This window comes from Ctenocephalides felis, unplaced genomic scaffold, assembly GCF_003426905.1.
Source record: "Ctenocephalides felis isolate EL2017-DRISC unplaced genomic scaffold, ASM342690v1 CF-g0.4_SCAFFOLD_01492, whole genome shotgun sequence".
In the NCBI taxonomy this organism is placed as follows: Eukaryota; Metazoa; Arthropoda; class Insecta; order Siphonaptera; family Pulicidae; genus Ctenocephalides; species Ctenocephalides felis.
Genome location: NW_020537646.1, coordinates 33880260 through 33904785, shown reverse-complemented (window position 1 = coordinate 33904785; position 24526 = coordinate 33880260). Strand labels below are relative to the sequence as shown.

General features: G+C 28.2%; 1 protein-coding gene across 1 annotated transcript in view; it reads right to left on the bottom strand.

The window, feature by feature from the left end:
* The window catches only part of LOC113371151 (fatty acyl-CoA reductase wat-like), a 29773-nt gene that overhangs the window by 1094 nt on the left and 4153 nt on the right, over positions 1-24526 (bottom strand). Inside the window, exons 3-11 of the mRNA XM_026611796.1 lie at positions 24300-24356; positions 23489-23619; positions 14298-14420; positions 8822-8947; positions 7022-7167; positions 6826-6935; positions 2416-2617; positions 1560-1682; positions 1241-1360 (exon numbers count right to left, since the gene is read on the bottom strand). Coding sequence (XP_026467581.1) covers positions 1241-1360; positions 1560-1682; positions 2416-2617; positions 6826-6935; positions 7022-7167; positions 8822-8947; positions 14298-14420; positions 23489-23619; positions 24300-24356 — 1138 coding nt within the window. The remainder of the gene's footprint in view (positions 1-1240; positions 1361-1559; positions 1683-2415; positions 2618-6825; positions 6936-7021; positions 7168-8821; positions 8948-14297; positions 14421-23488; positions 23620-24299; positions 24357-24526) is intronic.

The following is a 24526-nucleotide window of genomic DNA, read 5'->3' as shown; positions in this document are numbered from 1 at the left end:
CTAAATGAAGAGAGGAAAAACATTAGCGAATGTGCCGATTGTCCTTCAATAATAATAGAGTCTGACATACATCAACAAACTACAAATACCAAGCAATATAAGACATCCAATAGATTATTTTATTTTATATTTTACAAATGAATTATTAGACAATATAATAGAAAAAAACAAACCATTATGGCAGCACAAAAATGAACAAATATACTGATTAATCAGTGGCATATTTTAAATGCGAGAGAAAGAAAAAAAGATTGTATTGTCTATTCTGACAGAAAAGCAATAGGAGGAAAGAAAAAATCAACCATCTATGCATTTTAGAAATTGTTTTGAACGTCACCATTCTTTATAAAATGATCAAAAATAAATTAATATTATAAATGTATGTCTTTCAATGACCACAAATTTTTATCAAACAAATTGCATAACATACACAATGAAATCAAGTTTACAGCCGGTACAGTAGATTGTTTAGAAATCGGTGCCGTCCCGGAAATGTTAAGATTTATCAATAAAACTGTAGTTAAAATTGAAAAAATACACTTCTAATAGATAGCCTCAAGTGAAAATAGTCCTTAGTGGGTATAGTTGCATTTATAATAAAAATGCCAGCAAAAACTTCGAGTAAAGATAATTAGTCATAACTGGACTGGACAACTACTGGGTTGCCAACCATTCAAGATTCATATAATAAGAAAAGTCAAAACAATTACTGAATGTCCTAAGTGTGAATGATTGTAATTAAAATGAATAAATGAAATAAACTTCTACTAAAATTCACTAAGGATAGTAGTAAATTATATAGTGAACTATAAAATTTATGGACCGATTCTGCCGCATATCACGCCAATGCTATGTCAAGGCTATATTATGAAAAACAAAATCGTTCTAAATATTAACAAAAGACATGTAGTTGCTGTGCAGTCAGGCGTTTTTCTCAGGTTGTCAGATAGAAAACATATCATAGAAACTGCGCACAAATATAGAAAAACGATGGTAGATAACAGGGTCTTTCTGACTCAGCTTCATAACATACGAGTAAAGTTGCAGTTTACGTGTAAAACGCCTGAATGCACAGCAATTTCATGACATTTTGACAGTATCCAGTATAATTCAGTAGTATTATGTACAGAAGTTGGAGCGTAAGATGGCCTTGTCATAATATTGGTCAGTTGTGCCGCAGAATCGGTCCATTAGTTTTTCAATATAGTTTTGATAGTAATATTGTGCAATCACCACGTACCTTGGTTTTTGTCCGACACAGATTGCAAGAGAGTCGATTAACATGGCAGGTAAGAAGTGGAGGAAGATCTTGTACAATTTATTCATGGTAGCAGATTTATTCATTGTGAAACACAAATACCTACAAAATAAAATAATAATTTAGCTTTGTCTTTTCGGCCAAAAATATAGCCAATTGATGGATTTTATTAAAATAAGCAGAGGAAGAGTTAGAATTTCACAAGCAATCAGAACTTATAAGTTCTATGAGCTACTGATGACACGAATATAATATTTTGAAATCTAGAATAAATTATGATTAATTATTTTTGATATCTTACCATATTGCACTGGAAAACGGATAATCAAAACCTAGGCGAACATTCAATTCTGTGTACTGGCCCCATGTCAATGGATTTTCTACTGAAGATACATAGTTGTAAACTGGCATATCTTCTCCAGATCTAGAAAAAATAAATAAATAAAATTTATATTCCAATGATTTATATTTTTACATAGAATATATCATTTGAAATTTTGTTTTCTTCAAGACTCAAAACTATTGATTCAAATTCTCACAAATAGACAAATTTGACGATCATGATATAGTTCCATTCTTATTGACATTGAATGTTGAATCAAAAGCAGTTGGTTGAAACATTTTTTGTTTAGTTTTTTCGGTTTCAATTTAGTTGCAAGTTTTTTCCTACTTTTTATTGTTTTTTTGATCAGCATAAAGTATTCGCTCTATAAGGTGTTGCAATGTAATTCCTTAATCTAGTATTATTATAAGCCAGTGGTTGTCTAATTTCTTTTCAATTATCTAGAATTTTCTAATAGTGACGTATAAGCAGCGAAAGACGAGTTCCAATGGGATTTATGCCCTCAAGTAAAAACTGATATCGTTACTGCTTGAGTGTGATAGAACCTGAAACCTATGCTTGTAAAACCACAGTCTTTCTCACGAAGCCACGGAAAAGTTAAAGTTCTTTGCGGTAAATATGTATTGTAAAAAATATGTCTAACAAAATTGATAATGATCAAAAAGGGATTCGACCAAAAGGGGTTGAGCATAGGGGCAAGTTGAACAATCGAAATATCTCGAAAACTATTCACCGTTGATGAGTAATAATATAAAGAAATTGGTTGATGTCAAAATAAAACAATAATATGTTAATATAATTATTTCCAACCAACCTTCCTTTGCAATTAGTAGCTACATCCCAAGCTGCTGCCATTACAGCGTTGACAGTCATGTCCACAGGGACAATATTTGCGTTGATGTCTTCGTCGCAATGTAAGGTCCTTAGGACTCCTGTCGCAACTCCGGCTACGACTCCGGTGGGTCCATAGAGATTATCGATCCATCCCACAACTGGTTCCTTGGAAGTAGAAGTTACTGAAACACAAGAATCAAGTGATATGAATACAATTATGAAGCAAGAATATGATAAATGGGTAGACTGAATTCTAAAATAATGTGATATATGTGATAAAGAATGGGCTCGCCCGTAGGTAAGCGGTTAAGAGCGACGGGACTTGTTTCAGAGATCCTGGGTTCGATACCCACTTCGAGCAGCCTCTTGTCAGGCAGCAGTGACAACGATTTGCACTTGAAAATATAGATAGCAATATGTTTCCAAGTGAAAATAGCCCTTGCCCGGCATTGCTGCACCAATAAAAAAGTCAGCCCTATTAGATTAATTTAAATAACAAAAATCATCAAATATGGATGGATTAACCATTGGGTTACAATCTAAAAATACGAAGTAAGGAGAAGTTTCAGCCCAACAGCTCTTAGGACGTAAGGCTCTGATTGCTGTTCAAAAATAATAATAATAAAAAATTAGAGAGTAAATAGCAATAATAATACAGTCAAACAAGGTGTAACTAGCATCTTGCCTTAAGTTAAATTATATGAACTTTTCGATATGCAATATTTCATAAAAATGCGGTTTAGCAGGCACTCAGCTATTCAACTGTACATGCAAACCTGGGTAAAATACCCCAAATGTAGTAAAACTGTTTTTTTTATGGTTTAACGGATGTATTTTTGATGTTATATATGATATTTATTGTATTTGCTGCATATTTCTCCTAAAGGGTGTATTTTTTTTTCTTCGCCATAGGGGTAATATTAACTCAGACAAGAATATTTTAGGGTAAAAAAAGTTCTCCAACCGTTAGCTTAGGACATATAATTATTAGTTAGGTGTATTTTCGTAGGCCTATATTTTATGATATTTGTTAAAACCATGAATCTCATCGTTATGCAAAATTTCACAAATTTTGTCAAAAAATGTTTCTTTGATAAATAATTAGCAAAAAACGGCCTGATCGATCTTTACCAAAAACTAATCAGAACCATTCTCAATTGATATCTTTGAAAAAGTATTTGAATTTTCTAGGTTGGTTTACGATTTTTGGCAAAAATGTTGCACTTTTTTTGTAAATTCTAAAGAAACAGCTTGGCTGGTTGTCGTGCAAAACTAATCATTATGAGAGCTTATCAAATTTCATCAAATGACTTTTGAATTGTCGAAATTGGTGCAATCATATTTGAGAAAACTGCGATGAATGATCCGATATTGCCTCACATAGACATACACATACACATACTTTTTTTTCGATTTTGGTGTCAAACGATCCAGAATGATTGAGACGTCGAGAAAACATCACAGTAGCAAACAGATTTTCTGCCAAAATCATAAAGTGTTTATGATGAAGTGTTTCATAAAATGGTGTTTTGTCAGATATTATGCTGGAATCTCATAATAAAATTCATCATAATTTATCGTATAACACTCATATTGAGTTCTTATACCAAAGATTTTTTTTTTTAATTTTAACAGTAATCAGAACTTAACGAGTTCTATAAGTGCTGACTTCTTAAACAACGGCTTTATAGATGGCAACTCAAAAGGTAGTCCCATCTCCATGTGTTAAATTTATTTTTAGATCAGCAGAAATCCCTAATGAGAGCTTTTTAAACTTAAAAACATATTGCCATCTATATTTTCAAGTAAAAACCGATGCAGATGCTGCTTGACATCCGGCTGTCCGATGCGGCTATTAAATCTAGATCATCTGTTTGAAGTACTTTAGGTTTAATCACTAATTCGCGGGGTATTTGATCAAAGAAAAATAATTTTTTTACTAAGATTCTTAATACGTTACATACGTGCATTACCATAAAATTTTACATGAGAAATACAGATATGTGATATTTTTGCATATTCGACTTCATGACTTTTTCTATTATTTATATACAACTACCATATAAATATTTGATTTAATCATTATCAACCTTCCTTAGACAAAATTAAATATTGTTGATAAAATAATATGTATAGAAATATTTTCAACTTTATTATCATCTATGGTGACTTACTGCTAATTACATTCTCCACTAATTAGTGAATATAGTAAATGAACACTTTGTCCAATTCCAAAACTTTTCCGGCAACAATTCCGCCGAATAATAATTACGATAAAAATGTTTTCAAATGAATTTGAAGTGATAATTACTGACACATATCGCTTCAGGGGCACCTCATATAACTTTCTTAGTAAGTCCTCCATTATGACATTGCTGTCGCCCACACGATTTGTGCAAAAATTAATGGCCAGTATAAATGATTGTTTCAATAATGAAAAACCCCGGGTCATTCAGCGGTATTTTTTGTGATTTAACATTTGAAACAATGATTGTTGTTAATTAGTTGAAATAATATTTATCCCGTATATCCCATGATCCTCAATAGCAAGGTCAAGGTAGTTTTGATTTATCTTGGCTTGATATTAAAAACGTGGAAATGATGTAATGTTTGATATATTTGTAATGTATAACGTAAGTTTATGACGTATTGTGACTGAGAAATATGACGCTAAACAATTCATACTGTTTGTTTGTTTATAAAATTCTTCTAGGTAATAAAAATATATTTCATTGTTCCATGTATCTGTTCTGGAAATCCATAGACCACGAGTTAAGTTGTTTAAACTTCTAGTTTATTAATAAAACATTAGTATCTTAACGCCCCGTCCATCAATCACGTGAGCAAGTTTTTAAGGATTTTTGGACCCCCTTCCCCCTTGGTGATACATGGTGATATTCAAAATTACCAATTACATGACATTATTTAAAAATTTAATGCAATAATAACAGAAGGTGGATAGTTATCATCATAGGAAAGTTATCCTTGACACGCCATATTTTAGAATTGTTGTTATTACATTTAAATTTAATTTACAATTGGAGCTGAATGTACTTATTGTATAGATAGCTATAAAAAATCAAACAAGACAAAAATTAACCTTTCGTCTATGTGTTCCAAAAAACTATTGAAGTCAGTTGATGAAAATCGATCAATCGACTCGAGTTGATTAGTTTTGCGTTGGGATTAGTCGAGCCGTTTTTTTATAATTAGAAGATATGAGTGCACCATTTTTTGTTTTCACAAAAAAACTGAATCAACTTTTGAAGTTCAAAGACTAATCAAGACTCTTGTAATTTCATGAAACGTTGTAGAGTGATGGAGTTTATAGACTACTCTAAACAAACATCCTAAAATATTATTGCCATGTGAAAAGTGGTTTAATTATATAAATTTATCAAAATTCAGAATACTAAGCACAATCTTGGGCAATGAAGAATAAATTTTGTACTTTCAAAGCTCATTTTCCTAATCCTTTGATTTTACCTGTTGTCCATTTCAGGGCAGGCGTAAAACTTGCCATGCAATAAAAAAGTCTTAATTTTTATTGATTAAGTCGATTATTCATACATATTGGGAAGTTCATGCAACTTTCCTCAAGATAATACTACTTTCCCCTGATTGTTTTCAATTTATTTGGAATATTTGAAACAATAAGAGAATTTTCAACTTTGTATCATAATACAATTTTTAATTAATATCAGTCAATGTCAAATTTTATGCTTGAATACCAGTAACAAGGAACAGATATCAATGTTAGACCTTATTTTTTTGTTAGAGATTCTTTATAACACTAAATTTATTACTAATAAAACTGTTTGCACAATTTTCATTAAAATTTTAGTTGATCATGTAGTTTAAACCCATTAATAGTTTGCAATATGTTTATATCACATATTTTTTATAATATTTATTTAATAATTTTATAATATTATAGTATAGTGCTGTTTTTTATAGTAAAGGACTTGATTTAAGTATGATTATTGAAAATTTCATTAATTTTGATGAGTATTTTCATTGAAAATATGATAATTTTAATACCTTTGTTACTTTGACATATATTTTCTTATATATGATTTATATTTTTTTAAAAATCTATTATTATACGTCACGAAATTGCCTGATCGTACAGCAATTAGATAAACATTTTCACAGTTTTTACTACCAAGAAACAATCATAACATAGCGTTGCCACAACAACGCTATCTTATCGTCTATGTTACGGCAGAATTGGCCCATGATTTATAGATGTTTTAAAAATGATATTAGGTTTTCGGTTTACAATAATAGGTCAAAAATATTTATATCTTTTTGTTAGAAAGTTAAACGGTTTTAAATAATTGCAATTGGTATATTGCAATATCATAAGGTAACTATTATTACGACTTACCAATTGCTGGACGGAACATGCCAATGGGTAATCCTTTGCTTTCGGTTTTGACCAAATCCTCAGCCATTGCCTTTGTAAATGCGTAAGTGTTTGGCCAGTTGCCGAGAATGCTAAAATAATAAAAAATATATCTGTTAATTAAAAATCGAACTAATCAATTGAACAATTTGTAAATTTATAGTTATTATTTCTCTACCTGGGTGTTATGTCTTCAACAGCCTTATCGTCCAATTTCTCGATGAGTGCCACTAAATCTTCTCGTTTAACTGAGTATTCGTAAAACTTTTCATCAATTTGGCGCAAATGGCAATTTGAATAAGCTGTCGATACGTGAATTACACTCTGTAAACAAAAAACGTTGGATTATAATATATAATAAAAAATTATATTATAAGATACATTATATATTTTATTTGTATTAATTATAGTTTGCGTTGTATTGTGAAAAGATTTACATAGAAACAAGTCAATTTTCTTAAAAATAAGAAATTAACCAGTTAGAGGTATTATTGGCGTTACTACTTGTCCAGGTAGATGTGACAACTAGACCCAAACACGGGGTAAGGTGTAACACCGCACTTTTTCCAGAAAATGATTGATTGTAAAATAATGAACAACAGTTTGGAATTATTTTTTCTTGATTTGGTAGATGAATATTTACAGCAACTATATATTATTAGTTGTAAATGTAAGCAGTGGATTTAAGGATATATTTTATTTTAAAAAACCTATTACAATTAGCCCTCTAGTAAGGTGACCATAAGTCCCGGATTGGCCGGGACAGTCCAGGGTCCACCTTGTGTCCCGGGTTATTATAAAAGCATGATTTGTACCGGATTTAGATTTTTTGTCCCGGATTTTTAAAAATTAAAAGATGTATTAACAAAAATTATGAAAACAAATAAACAAGTGCTAATTTTTTAAAAATATTTATAAATAAAATTGAAATGACCATTATACAAGTCTCAAAAGCGCAAAAACATATAGATCCATATAAGATACATTTATATAAAAAAATGTTATTATATACCCCTCGTCCCGGATTAGCATAACTAAAAATTGCCGTCCCGGTTTTGACTTGGAAAAATATGGTCACCGTACCTCTAGATCCCCTATATAATTCATCATAACTCAGATTTCAACATTTTAAAACATTATATACTTGATGAAAATCAATGGTAATGTTTACATTTAGCCCAAGATCACAATATATTCGATATTTGAGGTATTAGGTACTTCAAAAAATATACCAGTCTTTTTTTCACCATGTTCACCATGTTTTAATGATTTTAATGATTTATATATAATTCTAGCGTTGATAACAATTTGCTTGTTTATGTCAAAAAAGTTGAATTGAATCTATTATGGTTTCCTTATTTCTAAACTCAACTGCAAAGGTGACCATGCGTTCCGGATTTTTCAGATATGTATCCAATATAGTACCGAATTTTTGAAAAACTTCTTGTTTTAAATATTTATTTTAAATATAAATTTAAAGTCATATTTAATTGGTTTAAATCAGTGATCCCCAAAGTGGTCCCCATGAACCTTCAGGGGTCCATGAGCATGACAGCTATCAAGGAGTGTACATAAGCGAAACGGAATTTTAGACATTCATGATAGTGGATCACAACACACCTTGTTAATATGTATTTTTCATCATTATTTCAAAGTCTAGTAATTAATGTCTAAACTTGTATTCGAATCTTTTGTTTAAATGCTCAATACTAAACGTTAGTATGAATAGAAATTTATAAAAAATCAATATTGGCTAAATAGGGGTTCCATGACAAAGTTTAAGGGGTCCACATCCCAACCAAGTTTGACAACCTACGGTTTAAATAAACTAGTTCTCTACCCAGGGCTAAAAGTCCTCGTTCCAGGTTTAAAATAAAAAATATGGTCACCATATTCAAACAAAAAGTTTATTATTCGAATGTATGTTTTAGCAATATTGTAAAAATATAAATCTAGCAAATATTTAGTAAATACGTACCTTAAGTTGAATCATATGTTTGCACAAGTCCAATATGTCTTTTGTTCCGTGTACGTTAATTGCCATCGCGACACGCAGGTGCTCATCGAATCTTACCGTGGCGGCGGCGTGGAACACTATGTTCACCTGAAATCATAATAAGAATATTAAAAAAAAAATGGCGAAAAATACTCTCTAACTATAAAATTTAATTAGTGATTTATAGTAAATAGTAGGTTTTTCTGTAGATGAAAGGAAATGCTTTCACGCATACCAGTAGACTAGGTCTATCAAATGGCTTGTAAATTTTTGAGAGTTCTTGAAAAAACGTCGAAGAAAGGTTAAATTTTGGCACTCACACACAAAATTGGTCTCAAACGATTTAGAATAACTCGATACGTTGCAAAAATATAGATCTAGCAAATCGGATTTACTTGCGAAAACAGAAATCTCTCGGAAGTTACAAAGTGCTTTCACTGTATTTATATTATTTTATTTTAATAATTTTTCTAAATAAGTTGTTGTAATCATCTGAAAATCGAAATCAAAATTGAAAATTTTTACGTTTTAGAGGTTTCTGAACATTTTGGCATACCTTAGAAAAAATTGATGTATGTATGCGTGCGTATGTGTGTATGTGTGCATATGTATGAATACAAGTTTTTGGCGACGATTTCGGGTATACGAAAAAATCGATTTGAATGATTTAAAAAGCAATCGATTTCTTTTGATTAGGAGACCGAGAGATAAAGAGTTGGTTCAGCCGTTTCGGAGATACATAGCTAAATGTGCAAAAATGATGGTTTTTGAAAGAACAAGGCATCCGATTTGATTGATTTAAAAAATCTTCTGCTTGTATTGATGAAAGGATTGTGCTTGAGTATAGCTATAGAGCTTTTTTTTTAATTTCCAAAAATTTTTTTTTGTGATATCGAAAATTTTAAATTTAAATCTAACTTTAATTCTAAAAAAGCTCACTTTATACTTGCAATATATAATTTTAACTTTGCAATACAGTTTATATAATTCTTAGAAATATGAGACAAGACCCTTTATTCTAACTTCACTTCATTAGGTTCTGTTAATTAATTTTCATCTAAACTTATATAAACATCATCATCCAATTTATGAGCTCTTATATTTTGTCTATGAAATACTAATAATGAAAAAAACAGTAATTATAATATTATATTTAAAAACATTTAATATTCTTCGATTATTTTATTACGGCTCGGGAAGTATCAGCAATTTTGCTTACAATTAATTTAAATGATACATAAAGTTATGGTATAAGTATTTGCTCATAATATCTTATATTTTAAGAACTTGGCAAATATCTAATTGTAAGATATTCACTTTATATTTCAAAACTGTGATAAAGCATTTAAAACAATTCTTACAATTGTTAATCAAAAATAACAGAAGATATCGTTTCATATAGTTCTCATACAGCAAATCCAATCTGAGCTGAGGAATTTAAGGTAAATTAATTAAAAATTAATAAAAAATTAAGAAAATATTACTAATATAATGCAAAATGTTTTTTAAAATTTCTTTCTTAAAAATCATTTATCGAGAATAATTGTTTTGCGGATTACTTTAAAAATTATGGTAGGCCAATACGACTTTGAAAAGTAAATTAAGAAAAATCACATCTTCCTAATAAATTTAGTACGAATACTGGTCGTAAATAGTACGCATATTATTGGCATTGGAATATTTAATAGTAAGTCCATATTGGTATATGGACTTTGTGTAAAACGTAGAAATTTTTATGATCATGAATTAAAATAAAATACATCTCGAAACATTTGTTTTACATTATTATCTAATAACAAAGTTAGTCAAACAGGATGCAGCTAATAAAATTGTATAAATGGAAAAGTGTGAAAAAATATATTATATTATTTGCATACAACATTCTAAACTTTAAGCGATGATCCATAAAAACGATCGCATATATTCATTCAATTTTTATTGCAGAATTCATATTGTATAATTATAATTAGAATATATATTTGTATTCAAAATCACTTCAGGGTTGTAAACAAGCAAAAACTTTATGCTAATTCTAGTGTCATAAAACAAATAAAGCTGAATCGAATAAAAGCTGCTATTAAGAAATAATGTATTAATTTAAAAACTTTGAATGATACTAAGTAATTAGTACTAAAAATGCAAAATGCGTAACTGATACAAAAACAACTCAATTGGAATCGATATAGATATATAATGAGCTATTGACAATTTTAACGGAAAATTACGATTAGATGTCAAGATTGTATAATTTGTTCGTTTTATTTTATTTATGTTTATCAGGTAATTCTGGTAATAATTATCATGTGGAAATGTAGGTGAAGAATTATTTATAAATATAAATATTTACATCAAATTCTCTTTGATTTGTATCCAAGAAATGATACATTCAAGGACAAATTATTAATAATTTTTAATGATCTAGTTTCATAGTGATATAAGGTATCAAAAATAAATGTTATTTGCTTATTAATTTAAATTAAATATTTTAATAAATTTAAAATAGTATATGCCATAAATATAAAATTATGTATCATAAATGATCTAATAATTTCCTTTGCAATTAAGTCTATAGCGAAGGAAATGCTTTTACGCATACCAGACTAGGTCTTTTGTCTGGGTATGACGGGCTCCATATTGTCCGAGTAGAGTATCAAATGGCTTTTAAATTATTGAAATCAGTGCAGTGTGTAAGAAAACGTCGAAAAAAAACTAAATTTTGGCTCACATGCACACACACAATCTGTAATTAAGTCTATCTGTCAATTTTCCTGAAATCATATAATATGGAATAAATTCGAAGATTTCGAATCACAGAATATTAACTAGTCAAAATAACCAGGTTAAACAATATATTTTATTCTATAAAAAGATAACTAGTAGTGCATTGCATTATGTCTGTAATTTTTTGCTTCAAAATTTTGAAACTCATTAAATTCAGTTGATCCATAGTGTGAAATTTTCTGCTTTTTTTTTTAACTCTGTTTTATTTAGCAATCAGAAGTATATAAAAATTCCTATGGGCGATGTCTATGAAAAACTCCAATGAGATCACTTAGTTTGATTAATATAATTATGTTATATTGAAGATAATCTAAGATAGTGTCGAAAACGTCAAGAAAATTTGTTTTAACTATATAAGAGAACTCTACACATTATAAACCTTGGTACGGTACTCAAATAATTAGAAACAAAATTTATATTTGTTAGTAAAATCTCTATAAAAAAACTGATAATTTGATGTGCATACGTCTAATGATTATTTTTCACATTTTTCCATAACTTTTTATTGGTTTTCTGAGACTATTGGGCTTGCATTTACAAAAATTTTATAAATTCTTTATCTCGTCAATGCAAGTAAAATGTTTTTTGAATCATTCAAATCGGACGCTCCGTTCTATCAAAAACTGAATTGCCATTTTTGGCACTTCGACTCGACATGCCTTTACGAAAAATTAATCAGCAATACCTCCCATCAATAAGAATTTAATGCTATTTGAATCATTCGAATCGGTTGATCTGTGCTCTCGAAATCGTCGACGAAAAATTGTATACGCACATACATTTATACATACACACACATACACACACATGCACACACACATACACACATATCCATTTTTTCAAAGGTATGCAAAATGTTTAGAAATTTTTGGAACGTAAAGACTTGCAAAAAATTTCATTTTCCTTTTTTTTGCGATTACTATAACTTACCATACAAAAGTTAAAAAATAAATTTTTGGGCTATTTATTGTAAAAGTTCACTAGAATAAATGCACATTTGCTAGAATTATTTTATATTTATATTGTACAAAGTACAAATGTACTAGAAAAATAGACATATATATTTCCCTAATAGGTTTGTTAATGAATATATGAGCGAAGTACGGAAGTTAGTTTTGGTTTGAATGTTTTTTTTAGAAAATATTTGATTGTTTCGAAAACTGAAAGAATCTCAAATTTTTTAAAATAAAACATGTGAATGAAATTAAATTCCAGTAATAAAATCGTTATATTGTATGCATCTCAAATAAAATAGTTTTAAAATAGTTTACCATTATTATATCACGTTATTTTCTCTATGCATGCCGATGTTTGTTCAAATTTATTTGCTTCTACATGTAAATATACTGAAATCATGTTTAGAATTCGATATTTTAAGTATTTAAAGTCTGTTTATTCAGTAATTATGATCAATTATAATTGAAATTATTACGCAATGGAATGGGTGATGTTTAGTCAATTTGCTATTGTCGTTTTCCGGAGATATGTTTGGATAAATTTCTCTTAAGTAATATTGTTCTTCCTGAACAAGTTTGTTATACAAATATATTGATGAAGAACATTTACTGATGATTATTTATTTATTTTTAGAAATTAATATGATTTATAATTATTGACAAAAAATTCGTGGTAACTTTTGCATAGAAAATCCCAAATCACTTGATTTGATATTGATACTTTGTAAATTATAGATTAAAAAAAACTAGTGGAACAAAAGGCTTCGATTGCAAGAATTATTATATATATTAATTTTTACTCAAAATTTAACGAACAAAATTCTCTGCATTATTGTTTTCAAATTTAAAATTGAAGTAAGTTATTTCTTTTTCTTATTGTTTTACATATACATTTCATCCACCTATTATTATGTGAAGAGCATTTAGTAATTTTATCTATAGCACATGACTATTAGAAGGAATCCCAATTGTTGTCTTTTCTAGTTGTGATATATTTTATCAATTAGTATTTTTGATTTTTTTTCATAAAATATTCTTATATTTGTTCGTAAATATAATAATCACAACTTTGCTGCCCTACCCGTTTTTGTCAATTAATGCAAAAATTTCGTTAAATACCTCCGTTTGGAAAACAACATCTCAGTTAGACTATCCTGTTCAAAATATTTTATGCTAATTTTAAATATTATTTTGAATCATATCATTTTAAAGGATTTTATTTTCTATGATACTTAGAAAAACCACATATGTAAGTAATCCATAGACGTAAAATAAAAAACAAGGATCTCCCATTTTTTGTTACCAACAGCTTAGAAAATGATTTTATTTTACAAAAGTAATTTTTACCAAATGGTTATTAAATATGTCATTTGAATAAGTAGATAGTAATGGTTATTAAATATGTCATTTGAATAAGTAGATAGTAAGTTATGTCATTAGTTATAAATTCAATGAAAATTTCATCATAAATCAAATTTATGGCACAATAGTTTTTTTTTAAATTTTATGCTCTTTTTCTTATTTTTTATTTACGCTATTTATTTGTTATTAACTTCTTCCTTACAATCTTATAAAATATTTTGAATAGCACATAAAAGCATTAAAATAAAAATTTATTGACTTTTGAAATCTACAAAAATTTATGAATTTTACACCCAATTATGTTTTTAATAATTTAAAAAATTTAACATTCAAAAATAAAGAAACTTATTAATACTTACATTGCTTATGAGGGTCTGTCTGTCTGTAAGATTCAATCCCAATCCGGCTACAGCGCAGTCTCCGGGTATAGCGACCACTTTGTGCCTAAACTTAGGCACTTCTTCTCGTAGCCTACTGAAAACCTGAAAGAAAATAAAAAAATTCCATAAATTCAACGTATTTATATTTCAAATTAGATTCTAAACTAGTTGAAAGCGGCATTTAGCTTTAAGGCAAGTTGCATGAACTTCCCGAAATGTGTAAGAATTGACTTAATCAATCAAAATTGAAATTAAGATATTTAGATAAAATGTTCAACTGATTATTTTGAAAATAATATTTTAGTATGATCTATAAGACTATGGTATCTACATTAAAAAAAATCATAAAAATTGTCGAAGTTTGTTTTTTAGCACTTTATCACAAGAAACGACCCGGCTGTTCTTTACCTAATCAGCACTTCTCCTTCGGGAAGTTCATAAAGTACCCACCTGTGTAAAGTCACATAATAGAGATTTAGTGAGAGGAGAAATCGATTTGACTTTAAAATGAAATAATTTTTCAGTGATGTTAGAAATGTATGTTTTAATTTAATTAATAATTAAATTAATTATGTGTTTATTATTTGAACAGCAATCAGAATTTTCAATATTAGTATTAATTATTATGATGTACTAACTGTACTATAACTATGAGTTTTAATAGTTATGATTTCTTATTGATGCAGCAATTTTTGGCACGGGCTATTATATTTTCACTTGAAAACATATTGCTATCTATATTTCCAAGTGAAAGCCGATGCCACTAGTGCTTGGCATCAGGCTGCCACAAGTGAGTATTGAGGCTGCAACCTCTGATTGAAATTTCATAACTCTAACCATTAATCCATGCGGATTGCTTTAAAATGTAAATACTTTATTTGGGGTGCAAAAATATAATTTGGATTTAAGCAATTATACTGTCAGAACGAAACCAACTACGTTTTTTTTGATATTTTTAAAAAAATTGTAAGCCGGTCAGCCAGGGGACAAAGAGATCTCTCATTTTATTTTTAATTTTAAAGATGTTTTATAGCCTAATAGCAAGGGGACAAAGAGATCTCTCATTTTATTTTTAATTTTAAAGATGTTTTATAGCCTAATAGCAACATTTATTCAATGGGATGCAGTTCAATTATTAGATTGCCCAATAAAATTAAATTCATAATCTAAACATTATAAACAAAAAAATTATCAACACTTACTGCTATCATAAATCTTGTTTGGTAGGTATTTTTGATTAATTTATCATAATTAGAATTTTTGCTTACTGAAATGCAGTTATTACAAATTGAGTGAATACAACTTCTTTTGAATTACATATTTTATAGGCACATTTTTTATAAAAATCGCACTGGGTACAACCTTTGTTTGAAACTTAGTGAGAAGAATCCATCATTATAGTTGAAATAGCTAACAATTCAACTTCATTAAAAAAATCCTAACTTTACTCGTTTTTGAGATATTGCTTGTGTTAGCTTAGGTTCAAAACGCGAATTTTGATTTTGTATGAACATTTTTCACATAATATTGTTTCAAAATAAAAATTTTAATTAAAATATTTAATAAAAACAAATATGATTTTTTTTTAAAATATTCTTGCATGATTATTTCATATAAAAAACTCAACACTACAAAAGTTATTTTTCTTACAAAATCAGGAATGTTTTTAATTCTCTTAGAATTATATTAGTTAATTATTTATCCTTCCCTTAAAAGATTTGTATCAACACGTGTCAGGTAACGGTAGGTTTAATGAACCAAATAAACCAAATATATTCCATGGTCTCAAAGGAAGTTCAAATTTGACGTTAACATATCCATCTTAATTATATTTTGCATTTTCTCATACTATATATATTTAAATGTATTCTATACGCTTGAAAATTTTCTCGGTCATTACTGGCGCTAATGTGACGTGAAATTATAACGTCGATTCAATCAAAACTGATTTTAATAATGACAAAAACATATATGTACTATGTATTAATAATGAGCAAGGAACGGAATTGACAGATCTTTTGAATAAATTATTCGCGTTTGTATAGAATTTGTTATAGGAAGCGAATTTGTCGTATGTTACTTACGTAATTCCAAAAAAACTTGTCTGATATTTAAAAAAATTATAATTATTTCAAAATTAGTAAGTTTTGAAGTAATTTAATGTTTTCAGATCACGTAGCATATTATTGAACATCACAGATGATATTTATATTTACCATGGCTAAAGTATTGTATTTGAACAAGCATTTAAGTATCATAATAAATTCATTTAAAATTATTTAAAAAAAAAATCATTCCAAATTGTATTATGAGTTTTTTTTATAGCATTTTCAACGTTGAGACATATTTGAATCTTAAAAATGTAATGAATAATTTCATAATTTATTTATTCTAAGCTTTTAATACTTGGTACATGTCACGCAAAACAAACCAGGTGTAACAAAAATTACTTTTAATTGATTAAAAAAAACATCGAAGTATAACTACAATTTTACAAAAAAAAAACTAACTAAAAAATAACATCCTAAATATTTAAATAAAACAATGATGTTAAGCATAATTTGAATTTGTTAAAACATTAATTTGATTATGGTTTTATGGTTTTAGTGTATTATGGTTAATTTGTGTATTATCAAGTGTCAAAACGTACAATTTTTATCCAATATTTATTTCGACGAATTGGCTGATAATTATTTTAAAAATATAAGTTTATAAAATTGAACAAGTGGTGCATAGCCTTGTACCTTGAGGCAAATTGCTGGAACTACCTGTACTGTGGTTTAAAATTATTAAAAGCTTTGAACTTAAAAAAAAGATTTTTTTGAAATTTTAAAACCGATTCAAGTCGTTGGATCTATAGTGACAAAAATGTGGAATTTGTTTGAACTATATAAGTGAAATAAATAAATTTTATAAAACTTGATACAGAACCCTAGAAATGTAAACCTAATTTGTACTCAATATTAAAATCTCTATAAAATATGATAATTTGATGTACATATATCTAATGATAATTTTTGACCGCTAAATGAATTTTTCTAAATTTCTTCCCTGTATCTTTAAAATTGTTGCACCTGCCTTTACAAAAATTTCATCAATTTCATATTTTGTTAATACTAGTTAAATGTTTTTTGAATCATTCAAATCGATTGGTCCGTGCTCCCCAAAACGTCGACAAAAATTGTATCCACACATACATATGTATTCGCACACATTATTGCTTTTTTTATAAGGTATGCCAATATATTCAGAAACTTTTGAAACTCAAATATATAAAAAAATGGACATTTTCGATTTTTGCCATTACTGTACCTTACCGGTCACCCTAAGGGAAGTTAATAAAATAAAATTAAAGTTTTTCAGCAAATGTTATTTTTGTAACCAAAATAATCTCTTGGTTTTATTATGTAGTTATTTCACACTTTTTTACAGAAGCCTTTGATTTTAATATAATATTAGATTATTAGATATTGGCCAAATAGTCATATTAATGAATATCCACCCTTTCCACTCGGATGCCGCCGCTCTGGCAAATTGTTGCGCTTCTTTAAAATGCTCTAACAACGTAATTTCAGAAATTCTCAACTGATATTATAATTTATTTATCGGGCTACAAGTTAATATACAATATTTTGTAAAAATAGACACACAAATTAATTATTTATTAATTTCAACATTTCGGTTTATTTTCGAAAATCGTGTTTTGAAAACCTCCCCTGTAACAACCTCGTGCTCTCCTGAGGAGTAGCGACCCACAGGTTGGAAATCACGGCATTAAGTACATACTTAGTATGACATTTGATAAATAAAAATGTAAACATATTTGCTATGCAATTTTCTATTATAGTGTTACTGTTAACAGTCTTGGATACTACTCTTTGGGTCGCGATAAATGTATTTAAAATAGAGATAAATTAATTTGAAATAGAGAGAATAATATTATGAATAGAAGTGTTCTAATGCTTCTAATTTTTGTCAAAATTAGTTTTTATGGGTTTATTATTAAGAGACTTAAATTTATGACCAATTAGAACATATAAAGCGCATACAATAAATGAGAAATCCGTCTGATTGCTATATTGTTATATAACATTTTGCTTCTCAATTTTACACATAATTACTATAATTGTGAAATTTTTAACTTAGTATTTATAATATATTGGCATTATTTATATTATATTGGCATTATATTATATTGATTAATGTGAATTATTTAATCTGTTAAGTTAAAACTTTCTCAGTTAAAAAAATTTCACCAATTAATATGTAATCGGTTTAAACTTGAAAATGCGTTGAACGCGCAACCGGCAAAACAATGTTCGCGAAATCATTGCCAATTAGAAAAACTAATCAGTGCGAACAAAAACAGAAAACTTACATATGTGAACCCGTGGAAAGATGTCATTGACACAAATTTCGGTCAGGGTTAATAGTTGGTAATGAGTTAGTCGATTTCCTACCAAATTGAGTAAAACTATTAGGATATCTTTTATGTTGTATTAAAAGATTATATAGAGTAGAACGGGGCTTAAAGGTCCGTGGGTAAAAAGGTTTACCACAGATATCTCAAAAACAAGTAAAGTTAAGAATTTTTGAATAATATTTGAAAGTAGAGGGAAAGAAATGTATAACCAGTCATTACCTTGATTCTTATGACCGCGCTATCGGGAGCTAAACATCAATGTTTGAAAATCGGTAACAAAAGTATTTTCTTTTGTTGTTAGTTTTTTTGGTCGTGAGCACTGTTGTTTAGTCCACGAGACCTTGATATACTTTATTCAATTATTTTATAAAATGTGTTATTAATTCAATTCAATTCAATATTACCTCAATAAAAGCTCTTTGTGGGGCAAAAAGGACCAACTGAACTTTTACACTGGCTTATGTGTAAAAAATAAAAAATAACAAATATAAAGTAAATTCAGTAAAATAAAGCAATTTTACAAGAAATAAATTAAATAAATATTATAGTTATTTCAAATTCAAATTCAAAGCATTCTTAACATTTTGGCATACATTGGATGGATACGTGTGTGTATATATGAATATGCGGATACAATTTTTCGTCGTCGATTTCGGGATCAACCGATTTGAATGATTTAAAAAATATTCGATTCGTATTAACGTCGCTGATTAGTTTTTGAGATAGGCAAGCCCAGCCGTTTCGGAGTTTTTGCAACAAAAGTGCAGAATATGACAATTCAGTTTATTACTTCAACATTTTACCTGTATCGAGGAATTGATTACATATTGGGAAGGCAGATCCAGCGGTTTCAGAGATGCAAAACAGTTGAAAGACACCATGTAGTGATCAAAAACAATTTTTACAAATTACTATTATTCTTTTATGTATAAATAGAATCATTGGTAATACAGGTAGACAGGTAGTTTATTTATCAATCCACCATTTTACCTGTCTATCAATTTACCTGCCAATTTTCTTGTCCATTAGTTCACTTATCTACCAAATAACCTGTCTACCTGCTCATCTGTCTACGTATGTATCTATCTACCTGTTTAACTATTTATACATTTACTTGGTTACCTGTCTGCCAGTTTACCAGTCTATCAGTCTGTATATCCATCAATTACCAATTAATTAAAAAAGATATAATTACTCTAATAAGTCTTACAAAATAAGGGTTTGTGGTAGGAGGTTGAAAATTTAGAGACATGTTTTTTTATTGTTCAACAATATGTTTCGGAATTTGTAAAATGGCTCAAAAAGTGGAAAATAAAAATAAATGAAACAAAATCTAGCCATATAACCTTCACAACAAGAACCCTGGACTGCTCAAGCGTAAAAATGAACAACATAAAAATATCAAAATATGAGAGCGTAAAATACCTTGGGATTCATCTGGATAGAAAATTAAGCTGGTCAACGCACATCAAAATAAAAAAACAGATGGAGAAGTTCATAGAGTTCTATTGGCTAATTGACAGGAATTCAAATATGGGTTATGAAAACAACTGCTTTCAACTGCTTTTATAAAAAGCAATAATTATCCCAATCTGGACATACGGAAATGAGCTATGGGCGTGCGCAAGCAATTTAAATATAAAAATAATATAAAGAGCGCAATCTAAAATTTTAAGATGCAATGTGAACGCACCCTGGTACAAATGATACTCTACATAAAGATTTAAAAATTAAAACTATTAATGAAATGATAAAAGAAAGAAGCTAAAACTACCACAAAAAATACCAGGTCACCCAAACAAATATCTAAAAGAATTAAGCAAGGAATCTCCTACTTGAAGATTGAAAAAAATGGCCATACGATCTTAAATAAAATGTCAAAAAATAAAAAAATAGAGATCTCATAGGAGATAATCTCTTAAATGCACTATGTTAATAAATCTATGCAAATAAAAAAAATATGTTTTTTATACCCATTACAAAAAAATAAATAAAAATTGATCGAAAAAACTTAAAAAAAATATTAAAAAAGTCTTCAAGCGGCCAACAATTATCACTTGGTTTAAATCAAAATATCCAAAACCTGTCAGGGGATTTACCTAACAATTTCCGAAATTTTCACGGCCATTGTGGACGTATAGATTGTAAAAAAAGGTATAATTACTGATAATTTCTTGCAAAAAAGGGGTTTCAGGTATACATTTATCTCAGTTTTGTTATAAATATATTTAAATATATAAATATATATTTTATGTACTCAATTAAAAGATCTCCAAACAAAGACTACTATTTTCCAAAAGAATTCTCAAAAACATTATTTTATGTTATTGAAAAATTAACACGTTTCATGTCCACTACAATAGCCTGTATTATATTGATTATTGTCTTATTTTCGAATGTGAATGACATTAATCTCGGTCGGGGTTTCGCATCGTATTCGGATCATTCTCCGCCGTCGTCTGAAGATACGTTGTGTTTGCACAACCTTGACGTATTTCCCCACATCTCGGATTTTGGTGAATTCGTCTGTTGTTCGACAAAAATGAAAATTGAGAAATTTTGGCCTTGCCTGCGTCCGTGCAAGGTCTTTTTCAAATTTCTCATCTTCAGGTGTAATTTCATATGTGAATGTACTCATTTGGTAAATGTTTACAGGTGTGGTTGTTTTAGATAATAGATGTGTGAACAAATTGAAATAAAGATGTCGTTTTTAAATAGTTATGGTTATGCAAATGGTTTGCAAATTTGGAAATTTTTTGAAGGCATTCGATATATCTTTATTATGTGTAATAAAATAGAGTTGACATTACACATTCATTACCTAATTTTTCATACAAACATTGTATAAATATCAAGTGTATATGAACAATATTTTTAAAAAAATGTTTGAACAGCAATGAGAATTTTTAGTTTCTATAAGCTGTTGTTATGATTATTCTTACTAATGGCTATTGTAAGTCTACCCAATAATTTTCTTATTGTATTTTTATCATTTTTTTAAAGCAATTCAACGGCTGTCCTTTTCTGATTGTGGTGAAAGAATAATTTTTACTTAGAAATATACTTTTGATTAATATTTTCAAAAGATAATGAATATTACTACTGCTTGATATTCGGTTGCAAGTAATGTCAGATTTACACCCGGAACTAGTGTTTGCAAGACTGTTGCTAAGCCGGGATAAAATGTGGGTCCAGATATACTTCTTTTAAACAAATAGTTTTAAAAAGCTTTGAAAGCTACAATAAAATTAAAAAACGAATGCTTTTCTTATTTTTTCCAAATTATGCTGATAATATTGATGATGATATAAATTAATAATTGCTAATTGACTTGATTTACATTGTAGTTTTCACCGAAGAACTGTTTCCAAAATTTTCTTATCCCGCTCACATTTTGAGCGTAAAAAGATTGATTTATTTTTCAAAGTGGATATAAAACCTTCAGTTAAAAATTTCTAATTTGATTTTAAAATTTAATTTCAAATTCTATGAATTAACCAATTAAAGTTGAAATATGAAAGTCAAACGACTTATTATCATGTCTTTAAAAAATTTAGTTTATACAAAATATAATAATTTATTGGCAACAAACGATATTCCAAATTTATTTAGCAATATTTAAATTTTTAACTTCCCGTAGGGCAAGTTATGGTAATCGCAAAAAAATCTAAAATGTAAATTTTTATATATCTTTACGTTTCAAAACCTTCTGAACATTTTGGCATACCCAAGAAAAAATGGATGTATGTGTGTATGTATATGTGTGTGTGCGGATACAAATTTTCGTCGACGATTTCGGGAACACGAATGAAGCGATTTGAATAATCAAAAAAACATTCGATTCGTATTGATAAGAAGACGTGCTAATTAGTCAAATGGCAAAGACAGGTCTAGCTGTAGATACGGGGCAAAAAGTGCCAAAAACAGCAAATTAGTTTTTAAGAGAACGGAGCGTCCGATTTTAATAAGTCAAAAAACATTTTACTTGTATTGACAAGATAAAGAACTGAATAAATTTATGGAAAGACAGGTCTTTTGGTTTTGGAGATCAAATTATCGGATATTTTATAGAGATTTTAATAATAAAATATAAATTAATATAAATTAAAATATAAATTTCAATAATAAGTATAAATTTTGTTTACATTTCGATAATTCGCCTCTATGCAGCAATACGATTGCAATAAAAAAAGGTTCTAAAATATTTCAAAATGAAGAAAACATTTTTTTCGAAAAGCCTTTTTTCTAAATCTATTTTTTTCAAATACTAAAAAAAGATTTAATAATTCTTAAAAATAAAAAAAATTGGTACGGGAAGTTTCAGCAATCTGCCTTAAGGTACGATGCCATGGACCACTAGTTTTATTTATTTTTTCAAATAATGCTTTGATGATGGTATAAATCAAAGTAGTGTATTCACTAAATAACTGTTTCAAAAAATTTTTTTTATCCTGCTAATATTTTGAGCGTTAAATGATTGATTTATTTTTCCAAGTGGATATAAAAGCATTAGTTAAAAATATCTATTTTAATTTCAAAATTATATTTCAAATTCTGCGAATTAATTAAAACTCGTGAGGTGAATTTTTCGTGAATTATTATCATAACTTTAAAAAAATTAGTTTAAACAAAATATAATAATTTATTGGCAAAAAATTTATTTAGCAATGTTTAAATTTTTTATTCACTTATTAAAAGTAGGTACATATAAACGGTAAAAGCATGCACATTATATTTTTAAACTTACCGGATCATCAAAAATTTCTTCGACTCTGGTATGAACATCTTTTCCTTTCTTGGTTCTCACCAGGAGATAAAGATTTTCGAGTCCTGGACAAGTTCGCAATAATTTGTCAATCAGGATTTTTCCCATAAAACCTGAAACAATTAAACGATTCAATTGTAATAGGTAAAATGTAAAATACATTTCGTAATTAAATTGTTATAATTATAGTAAAAACAGATTTTTATTAGATTTTTTATTATCAGTAGGTAAATTATAAACTTATTGAAAAGTTTTTTCTTTCAAGCTAAAAATTATTGTGTTAACTCGATCAAATATGAATCTTGAAATTTATAACAAGCTTAGTTAGTCCGTGTATAACAATTAGAACTCATTTTAATTATAAGCTATTGTAATAATTCTTCTTAATTACGTTAGGTGGTTACCTCATGGCTATCTTTACTTATATATATATATATATATATATATATATATATATATATTATTAATAGAATTTTTAACATTAGTGATAAATAATATTTTAGTTTAAGACGAATGTCTTATTCGAGACATATCTTAGTATCATTGAACGTAAGTGTTAATTGTTAATATAAATACAGAAAAGTTGGAAAAACGAATTGCACTCGTGGTTAGCAATAATTCAAAATAGACTGTAGTTTCTTTAGTTAAAAAATTACTTGCTATTCGTCATCAATTACACAAACTTTTGGCTGTCTGATTCAATATCGCGTAAATTATAAAATTGAAAGTTAGCATTGGAAATAATATCGCAAATAGTTTATAATTTTAAATAAAAAATGGAATTATTTTTTACCTGTTCCGCCAGTGAGCAGGACGTTGGCTCCACTGTAGAACTGCTGCAAAGGAGTCCCTGCCAAAACTGGGGCATCTTCATTTACCAATAGGTTTTTCAGATTTGTTTCGTTGTTTCGAATCACCAAATCATCCATCTGAAATAAAATATAAATACGATAAATTATAATAAAATTACAAACCAATAGAGATATCTGAGATAAAATTATAGCAACTTTACATGACATT